This window comes from Salvia miltiorrhiza, chromosome 4 (genome assembly GCF_028751815.1).
Source record: "Salvia miltiorrhiza cultivar Shanhuang (shh) chromosome 4, IMPLAD_Smil_shh, whole genome shotgun sequence".
Classification (NCBI taxonomy): Eukaryota; Viridiplantae; Streptophyta; class Magnoliopsida; order Lamiales; family Lamiaceae; genus Salvia; species Salvia miltiorrhiza.
In genome coordinates this window covers 48,927,510-48,936,327 of record NC_080390.1, presented here as the reverse complement: position 1 = coordinate 48,936,327, position 8,818 = coordinate 48,927,510, and the positions used below count along the sequence as shown (strand labels likewise).

Below are 8,818 nucleotides of genomic sequence, written 5' to 3'. Positions count from 1 at the left end.
TCTTCAATTCATTTTGGTGAATCAAAGCGTTTTTTCTGAAGTAGATAATGCAAAGTGAAACTCCTCGCGAGGAACTGCCACGTGGCTGTCATATTTCAAGTGGAGGGATTATCCCATCTATCTATATGAGTATAATAATGTATTGAACTTTCTTTAGATAAACGACTTTGTTTTCTATAATGCAAAACATGCCTGTGGATCTATTTTACCAAACTTATTTTTTCCACTAGACTTCAATTCTTCGTTTCACATTGATGCTACTATTTAATAGCCTCTTACATGCGTTATTTTATTTTTCAATTTTTTAGACGGTTAGTTTGCGAATCTGTCTATGCAAGTGTTCAGAAAAGAAGAAGTATAGTGGAACAGTTTCCACACGATTTCCTCGGTAGAAACTGTTTAGATAGTGGACGAGTTTTTTTATAGAGGTTTTCGGAATTGTTTTTGTGAATCCGCTATTATTACTATTTATCGTAGTATTAAATCAGATACTGACGTACTTTCCGTCCGTTAAAAGTTGACCATTTTTACTATATCGGACGTCTGCAAAGAGTATACCATTTTCCTTTTATAGAAATTGTCCCACCATCCACTTTAATCTTTTATCCTTACAAACACTTTTTATTTTAAAAAAAAAATAATCTCAAATTCAATCTCAACCACACATCTCATAAAGTGAGAGGACCATTTCTCCACTACATCAAAATTATCATCAATTTTATTAAATCTCGTGCCCAACCAAAGTGGTCCATTTTTGACGAACGAATAGAGTATTATTTTATAAGTTTGAATAAGTTATATACCTAGCCCGTTAACACAAATCAAGGCCCAAATTTATATATACTAGTATAAGTTAGAGTCATTCTAAGGCCCAAACTAAATTAAATAAATATTTGTTATAAACTCAATTATCAAAATCTGATCTAGGCACAATTTTGAACTCAAATCCCTTGCACATAATATCTAGAAATAAATAATACTCCCTCCGTCCACGAAAGAACTTCCTATCTTTCTTTTTTGGGACGTCCACAAAAGAACTTCCTACCTATTTTTGAACTATACCCCACCACTTATAATCATCTTACTTTTCACTTTTCACAACTCCCAATATTAATTATAATACATTTTCACCACTCCCAATACACTCAACTACCTTGTATCCACTCTCAATACACTCAATAATATTTTTTTCTTAAAACCCGTGTCACTCCCTCCTAGGAAGTTCTTTCATGGATGGAGGGAGTAATAATTATAGTAGCAGTAGTAGTAGTAGTAGTAATAATAATAATAATAATAATAATATGAAGACTATTTTCTCGAATTTTATTAAATCCTAAAATCACAAAAAAATAGAGCGTGGTATGTTACAATATATAAAAAAAATTAAAATGAATACATTTTGACAATTTAATGTTTTAGCATAATTCAAAAAATGTTTATTTTTTATTTTCTTTGTAGGGTAATTATTAATTTACTTTTTTAGTGGATAAATAAATTAAATAAATCAAACAAAAAAATTTCCAAGGTTTTACGGCAGACTCTAGGAATATGACTCAAAAAGAGCATGGAGAAAATTATATTTTTTATATGACTGTATATCTTGGTTTTTTCATTTCTTTTTTCCTATTTGTTTTTGGAAGTTTTTTTTTTTTGTAATTCTCATTTTCTCTTTATGAAATAATGCAATTTAGTTATCTTTTCCTCTTTTCTATCAAACATGTTTTAATCTTAATTAATTATATAATTTAAAATTTAGATATGAATGATAAATTATAGAATTACATGCAATACTTGGATGTAACACACACATAACAATTCTACATTGGGATTTCTGAAATTTAAAATTTGGTCTGACTTAAAGTTGCTTTCTAGGTTCACGGTTACAACCTTCCAATTATTTTATATAGTTATATTTTTCTTTAAATTCAACTTTAGTTTAGTATTTGTTGTGTGTCTATTGATTAGAATAATGTAATTTACATATTTATTTAATTGTCGATAAATTAATAAAGAAAATATTCCTCTCAAAATTATTCTAATTTTTGCAATGGCACTTTTATTATTTTACAATTATATACCTAAAGGAGATAAAAATATTAATACTCATTAAAATTAGTATTATACTCATTCAGTTGATAATAGTGTTATTAGACAATACTTCAAGTCAAATATTATAAATTAACAAAAAATATTTTTGTTACCAAATAATGTAATTCATGAAGGATGACATTTTTATATAATTTAATTAATTTAAAAATAATAAATATGCCATGACCCATGACCTGTGCATTGTACGGGAGGGCGTACTAGTATATATTTATATATTTATTAAATATGATACTAATTAGTGTAATTAGTGAAGTAAAGGGATCTAAACTCTAAAGGGTGCTAAATGTCGAATAAAATGTATATATTGGTTGAAAGTGCCAATTCTTCATATATAGGGTGCAAAGTGGCAAAGTCCTCATTTAGAACGTCCTGATTAAAAATATTGTGACTGAATAATTATAAGATAAATACAAAGGGCCACCTAAAGTTTTTGTTAATCGTTTGAGATTGGTTCTTGGTAATGTCATTGACCAGAACCAGAGTGCTTTCATTAAAGGACGTTTGATCACGGATAACATTTTGATCAGTTTTGAATGCCAACACTGGCTGAGAGGCAGGAAACGGGGGGAGACAGGTTATGCGGCCCTCAAACTGGACATGCGAAAAGCCTACGACAGGGTGGAGTGGAACTATCTGGATTTGATGCTGCGCAGAGTGGGGTTTCCGGAGAAGCTCTGTAAGCTTCTTATGAGATGTGTTAGATCGGTTTCCTTTTCTTTCCTGCTGAATCGAGGTGTGTTTGGAGGTTTACAGGCTTCTAGAGGACTGCGGCAGGGGGATCCTCTTTCCCCGTTTCTTTTTGTGATTTGCGCACAAGGCTTTTCTTCACTCTTTCATACGTTTGAGCTACAAAACCGCATTCATGGAGTGCCGATTATTCCTAGACAGCTGAGTATATCCCACCTTTTCTTTGCCGACGACAGTTTGGTTTTCTTTCAATCCAAGGTGCCGGAAGCCGAGGCTATTAAAGAAATCATCTTAATCTATGAGAGTGCTTCAGGGCAATCCATCAACCTAGATAAATCCTCGGTTTCTTTCAGCCCGAACTCCAACGAAAGGGAGACTAGGGCCATTATGACCTGTTTGGGAGTTAGATGTGGTGACGGGATCCAAAAATATTTAGGAGTCCCGGCGTTTTCTATTAGACAGAAAAGACTGCAATTCAGCTATCTTCGGGACAAGATTCAAAAGAAAGTGGAGATCTGGAATCAAAGAGAGTTCTCCGGTGGCGGGAAAGAAACCCTCATCAAAGCGGTCATCCAGGCTGTTCCGACCTATGCAATGCAATGTTTTCGTTTGCCGGACTCTATCTGTGATGACATTCATCGCATTTGCGCTAGCTTCTGGTGGGGCGATTAGGAGGATCGGAGGAAAATGCATTGGAGACGGTGGGAGACCTTATGTAAACCCAAAGAGGAGGGAGGCATGGGTTTTAGGAATTTGAAACATTTCAACAAGGCTTTGGTGGCTAAACAAGTTTGGAGGATGATTCGAAACCCCGAGTCTTTGGTTGCAAAAGTCTTTAAGGCTAAGTTTTTTAGAGATGGTGATATCATGACTGCTCCGGTCCGATCTAACGCGTCCTTTATCTGGAGATCGTTGGCTTGGAGCAGGTCCATTATTCGAGATGGTTCGGCTTGGAAAGTTGGAAATGGCACTTCTATCAGGGCCTTTTCTGACCCCTGGGTTTTGGATTGGCAGTCAGGGATCATTCAAGGCAAGATGGGCAGGGTTTTCGAGGGCACTACAGTAGCTGATCTTATGAACGTGGATGGAGAATGGGATGATTCTAAACTTCAGGCTTTGCTTTGGCCTTTTGAGCGCGATGCTGTTCGACGCACGCCTATCGGCGAATCTGGAGATGTTGATTCGTTGTTTTGGAAGCTTAAGCCAAGTGGGAGATTCACGGTGAAGACTGCATATTTACTTGAGAACGGCTACTATGACAGGCATCCGCATTGCAGCGGGAATGAGAAGAAGATGTGGGGAAGGATGGTCTGGTCTCTATCACTTCCACCTAAAGTTAAGGTTTTTCTGTGGAGGGCTTACAACAATATCATTCCTACTGCATGTAATTTGCGAGCGAACCATGTCCCGATTGATGGTATTTGTGAGAGGTGTATAGACAAGTGGGATCTCACGGAGCATAGCCTCATTTTTTGTCCGGCTGCTCGAGGAGTGTGGAAGAGGACAAGGTTCTGGAGAGTGTTAGCAAAGATGCAAGGTTTGATGTTATGGGATATTGGTGTTGCTATTCTCAATGAATTCACAACGGAGGAGGCTGAATTATGGGCTATTTTGCTTTGGAAAATTTGGTCTTTTCACTGCCAGTGCTCACACGGAGACGGTAGCTTCATCCATCCACCCTGCGAAAGCGAGTGCATCGCCTTCTGGAATACCTTTCAGGCTGCGAAACCTTTGTGCTTGGCAGAGTACGAGATGGGGGTGAAAGTGGGGGAGAAAAGTTGGAGGTGCCCGAAGAAGGGAAGGTTCCGCGTCGATGTGGATTCGTGCTTCAACCCAAGCCAAAACGCTTTTGGAGTGGGGGTGATTATCAGAGATGATAGGGGGAGGGTCATCAAAGCTGTGTCTAAGGCGAGAGGACCGTCGTCTAATGCGATGATTTCGGAGGTCATGGCGGTCGTCGATGGGTTGATGGAAAGTATTGACAGCGAGGTTTTCCCAATCGAGATTTTTACTGATTCATTACTTGCGGCACGCATCATGGCTTCTCCGGATGATGACCGTGACTTTCTTCCAGAGGACATCCAGGAGATAATCCGCACGGCGAGGGATAGCATGCTCATCGGGGTGTTTCACGCGCAAAGGACTGCTGATAGGGCGGCGCATCTGCTCGCCCAACATGCTGGTAGAACGGGGCAGATTGTGTTCTGGGAAAATGACTTTCCAGTTTGGCTCAATGATGTTATTGTTGATGACTTGGTTTGATTAATAGAATGGTCATTTTCTGTTTCAAAAAAAAAAAAAATACAAAGGGCCACCTCAGACATATGTCACAATCTACTTATTAGAAATTATCCACATCAAATTGCAGAGATATGGGCATTCACAAAACCGATAAACCAAATACCTGTCTGTTACGTGTCAATTTATCCATTAGTCCGGATATTGTGTGTCGAAATCATTTTTATGTTTGATGCTAAATCAATTTATCGTATATTTTGCAAAATAACATGTGTATACGTGGTTGTGCAAAAAAGGCTAGAGTATTAAATATATTTGTATTCAATTTTCGAAAGCGTATGTTTATATGAAAAAAATTAAGCCGAACATAACTACATTGAAGTATTCGAATTTGATACATATATAAGTCACGCATATACTGATATATGCACTGATAGTCGAGTAATAGATAATAATGTATAATTAACGTTGAGCATATATAAAAATGAATTTTTATATTGGAACTGCGGAAATTGGGTCCCAGTCTCATCTAGTACACAAACTTGATATACTCTTGTAATAAGAAACCATAGAAATTAAAAAAATATCACAACTCCATATATACTTCCCATGCCACAAGCCATACATAATACAATCATATGTTCATATCTCCTTTGCCTCTAAAAACCAAAGAAAGAAGCAAATGAGCTCCATCTCTCCATTTTCTGCTGCCTTACTTCCTCTGAATCTTCCCCAAGATGCAAATACTAGGTGCTACTTTACTTTTCTTTTTATGATTTTCCTCACCATCCTATTTCTGCATGCTTTAGGTAATAATTCAATTTTCAGTTCCTAAATTTAGATGCTCTTATTGCATGTTTTAGGTGTGCATCTCTAAAGGTGATCAAGAATCAGCTTGGGCCGATCGTACGACGTAGTTTTAGCACCAGCCGCCGAGTTCCCGGCTTCAGGTAATGCTTCTTTTCTGGGATTTCATGTATTCATATCTCTGGTTAAGGCACAGAGCTTGAATTGCATAAAATTGGGTTGGCATTCAGCTGTTGTTGAAGGCTGTTCATTTCGGTTCTTGGTCTCTGAAGTGGTGAAATTTCGATTGCATCATGCTCTTCAATTGCATTTGCGCCCATTATTCCTGTTACGAAACATAATTCCCCAATTATTTGAGTGGAAGAAATAATCAAATCAAATCTTGTTTAATTTCACTAATGTCTCACATGGAAACGCCGGAATACGAGAAAGGTTCAATAGAGAATGTTATATACTGAGAGAATGAAGAAGGAATCTGGAACAAGCGAATAAGTCAATAATTTCAATGAACAACGTTCCGCATGAAGAACTTTTTCTGTCTATTCATGAGTTTTATTGGTTTATTCGGAGAATTTATTGATATATTCGTTATTCTTCATTATCTCAATATATAGCATTCTCCGTGGAACTACACCCATGAACCCATATATATATATATAAAATACAGATCTTGCAAGTAGCTATCCTGCTCCATGAAGGATATTCTGAAATTATCCCAAGTGGCGCACACACCAAGTTTTGGTCATAGCTCGTTAGCAACTAGCATTTTTTGAGAAATCAGTTTCACTTAGCTGTGGAATCTAGTTTGGTTTAGGGGGTAATTTCCCAAATTTTTCCACTCAAGACTGGATGATCTACATTTTCTCGCACTATCATCTTCTTAAATAAATTTTGAAACTGGGACTCTTTCTCAATTTAGCTTATTGAAAGCCTCTGCTAATGTACACGAACGTGATTTTGAACTTGCCTTACATGTGTTGCTGGTTGTGTAGATTTCCCTTGTCGTTAGGCTAGCAAACATTTGTGATGTTTGTTAAGGGCTCATTAGCCCTTGTCCAAATCAGTGTACCATTAGGACCACCTTTTTTTGTTTCATTCTTGAACCAAAAGTCACAAATGATCAATGTCTTGACGATTCTGTGCAGTGGGATGGTAGCAGAGAGCGGGAATGCGCAATCACCTGCTGTCCCAACATCGGTCCCTGTTCGTGTCGCAAATGAACTACTTCAAGCCGGTCATCGTTATCTGGATGTTAGGTGATCTTTTTGTTGAATGAGTCAAAGTTTCCTAATTATAGAGTATGACTACTCTCTAGGACTGATGAACAAATCTGATTGGCAAATTTCTTGCTTTGCAGAACCACCGAGGAATTTAGTGCTGGCCACGTCGTTGGTGCTGTTAATGTTCCTTTCATGTTGAGGCGTGGCACAGGTTTGCCCTTGCAAATCTTATACAGTGACTAGAAAAAGTTGTAATGTGATATGGTAGTAGCTAGAGAAAGTGTTGGGAAGAAGTCCTCGAGCTGATTCTGATTGAGGCCGGCCTAACATAGAGAGTCCGGTTCTTGTTAATAGCTTAAACTTTTAAATAGGTAATCGGAATTTGTTAGGAATTGGTTTATACAATCTAGACAGGAAATACTTTATTCAGGTTTTGAAATTCTGCAACTCTAATAAAGCTGTAATATGCTCAAGCAGGTATGGCCAGGAACCCCAAATTCTTGGAAGAAGTATCGACTCATTTTAGCAAAGATGATGAGATTATTGTTGTAAGTTCCGCAAAAGCAAAACTAGTTATCTCAGTTAGTACTTTTTCTTCTTTCGTGTGCTAAAAAATTCTCCGTTGCAGGGATGCCAGCTGGGGAAAAGGTCGTTAATGGCTGCATCTGAGCTCGTTTCTGCTGTAAGTTCATTCTTGCCTTGACTTTTAGGATGACTTTACTGAGCTTCAATGCATGCTACACCCAATGGATGAACTACACTGAGCATGGCATAAAACACAACCCGCGTATCAGACAATACGTGCAATGATTTTGGCCTAGCATATTATCTTCACGATTATAACAGGACGCACCGTTAACTTTATTCATGCACATTTTCATATGTGTATTCGTTCTTCCTACTTATATAAATAGAGGTCAAACTCAATATAGTTCACCTAACTAGGCTGTAAATCTGATTTGTTTTGTTTATATGGTGTTGGTATGGTAGATTTGCATAGAGAAATAGTATATTAATTGATGTATGTTTATAGGGTTTCACTGGAATTACTGACATGGCTGGAGGATACGCTGCCTGGGTACAAAATGGACTTCCCTCCACAGCATGATCTCCAAAAAGGGAATAAAATTAAGTGAAGAAACATGAAATGTACATGTCATATACTAATGTTTCATATATAATTTCTTCTTATCCATATATATGAGAAAAGGGCTGAATCAGCTGGTTTGTATATATATTTAATAAATGTACATTGATGAGACATCTAAATCATGGTTTTCAAATATTGTGAGAGGCTTCCACCACCATATATAACAATGACTTTAAACTCAATTCCTAATAACAAAGGATTGCAACTTTACTCCTAACACTACTTAAGGGCTTTATAAATAAGTCCAAACTAACAACTAGACAAACACATGCAACCTAAAATAATAAACATAAATGACTGCCTAAAATATATGTCATTTTGCATCGAATTTCAAAACTGCATACTTTTATTTTAGCCCACACCAATAAACATATATTTTTAATTCTCTTCATCCACCAAAAGCTTGGTGAGATTTGGGGCATAAGTTTCAAAAATGGTTGGGAGAGTGTGTAAAGTATAAAGGGAATCTGAAATATGAAATTCGTTTTCTTCAAAATAAAACCTTGTTCTTTTTAAATTTTAGAATATCTTGTCCAATTGGAACCCATAGATGAACTTGAATATGTCATTTTCAAATTAATAAGAATAAAACTGTCTTTGTCTATTT

The 8,818-nt window shown here is 36.7% G+C and overlaps 1 protein-coding gene across 2 annotated transcripts; it reads left to right on the top strand.

Annotated features, from left to right (window-relative positions):
* The first annotated feature begins 5,623 nt into the window (after positions 1 to 5,623).
* LOC131022803 (thiosulfate sulfurtransferase 16, chloroplastic-like) lies at positions 5,624 to 8,344 on the top strand. Of its 2 annotated transcripts, none has more exons than XM_057952328.1 (7): positions 5,624 to 5,784; positions 5,898 to 5,985; positions 6,991 to 7,097; positions 7,199 to 7,272; positions 7,539 to 7,609; positions 7,690 to 7,743; positions 8,095 to 8,344. In XM_057952328.1, exons 1-7 carry the CDS (start codon positions 5,717 to 5,719, stop codon positions 8,167 to 8,169), a joined length of 537 nt encoding a protein of 178 aa, XP_057808311.1. In that variant the 5' UTR covers positions 5,624 to 5,716; the 3' UTR covers positions 8,170 to 8,344. The 2 variants fall into 2 exon arrangements, with proteins under 2 accessions (XP_057808311.1, XP_057808310.1); XM_057952327.1 differs by having other exon boundaries at positions 5,625 to 5,784; positions 5,898 to 5,984; positions 6,987 to 7,097.
* The last annotated feature ends 474 nt before the right edge of the window (positions 8,345 to 8,818 follow it).